Source organism: Eurypyga helias, unplaced genomic scaffold, assembly GCF_000690775.1.
Source record: "Eurypyga helias isolate BGI_N326 unplaced genomic scaffold, ASM69077v1 scaffold47858, whole genome shotgun sequence".
Classification (NCBI taxonomy): domain Eukaryota; kingdom Metazoa; phylum Chordata; class Aves; order Eurypygiformes; family Eurypygidae; genus Eurypyga; species Eurypyga helias.
The window spans coordinates 1-1,344 of NW_010269733.1; the positions used below are offsets into that span (position 1 = coordinate 1).

At 39.0% G+C, this 1,344-nt stretch overlaps 1 protein-coding gene across 1 annotated transcript in view; it reads right to left on the reverse strand.

Moving 5' to 3' along the window:
- Positions 1 to 119: 119 nt before the first annotated feature.
- LOC104514492 (calpain-7-like) overlaps positions 120 to 1,344 on the reverse strand; it is a gene marked incomplete at its 3' end in the record, with an annotated part of 9,522 nt that continues 8,297 nt past the window's right edge. Inside the window, exons 7-8 of the mRNA XM_010158191.1 lie at positions 1,085 to 1,170; positions 120 to 213 (exon numbers count right to left, since the gene is read on the reverse strand). Coding sequence (XP_010156493.1) covers positions 120 to 213; positions 1,085 to 1,170 — 180 coding nt within the window. The remainder of the gene's footprint in view (positions 214 to 1,084; positions 1,171 to 1,344) is intronic.

Below are 1,344 nucleotides of genomic sequence, written 5' to 3' on the forward strand. Positions count from 1 at the left end.
TCCAACCCTAACCATTCTATGAATTCTATGAAAGTTTTTCTATGCAAGCATAGCATCACAGTGAAGCCGACCAAGCCTTTAAACAGCAGCAACATTAAAATCTCCTCAAAATCCTTTACCTTTCTGGGTACCCCATTGATGTGAAGTTTCACCATGTATTTGCCACATGGATTATACTCTGGTTCTCCTTTCTTATTCTGAGGGTAAATTATACTGTAAAAAAAGAGGAAATTGTGACATAAATTACTTGGCTGTACATACACTGATAGAAGTAGGATTAACAGTCTCTTTCCAGAATTTACACTGAACATAAATCTGGAATTTTTAATGAAAGAGCAACTCAAACTTAGTAAAAACGACAATAATGTTTAAATAGGTCTTATTTTTCAAGGCCTTGCTCTTGCTGTAGTAAGAACATAAGTAACCTAATTGTTTCTTCAACAGAAGCAAGGCAAACAAATTTATCTTACTATTAAGCAAACTGTATTTACATATCTGTAATATAAATACAGTATTTGCCTAAATGACAAGTCAAACATTTGAAGAAGGAGAAGACAGTGCAGAACTCACTGCTCTTGAAAAAGAATAAAAGCTCAGTTCTAACGAGTACAGGTTAAATAAAAAAAAAAATCATCCAGGAACAGCATTCACACACAGATCTGGTGACGGGCTCCTGGCAGAGTCTGCCAAACCCCCGACAGATTTATCACTGGACACCAGTCAAGTGCAACTGAGCTAGTGTTGTTAACATTGGTTCTACAATGAGTAGCAAGATGGACCACTGGCTGCATAGCTGGCATAGCAAAGTAGGAAAATCAGCCTATAAGGCATTATAATTCATATTCAAAACTAAACAAACCCTTCCAGACTACTTATTACTCCTCAAAGCACACCTGAAGCTGGACTCCAGTGTCTGTATACATACTTATATAAAGTTGACTTCCTTCTCAGAAGTGCTGAAGCCACACGGGTCCCAGGGAGACAAAGGTGAAACAAAGGCTTTTTTCCCCACTGTCGTATAACATATTGCAAGAGCTTGGCACTAGTAAGTCCAAAGAGATCTTAGAAAGCCACAGCTGCTCACCTTGTGATCAATTTTTTGTTGTATCTTCTTTCATACGCTGCGCTGATGGCAAGTGATGCCACGAAAGAACAATCCGACACCACTGTCTGTAAAGAAAAGAACACCAGCGAGGACGTTTACTAGTAACTTTGACACTGAAAGACAAACGGGGTGTGCGGAGGGAAGGAAAACCCTAATTCTCTTCAAAAGGGAAAGATTTGAGCGAAGAGAAGCAAAGTTACTACTGAAAAGGCAGGAAGGGGATGCCTGCTGAAAAAAAG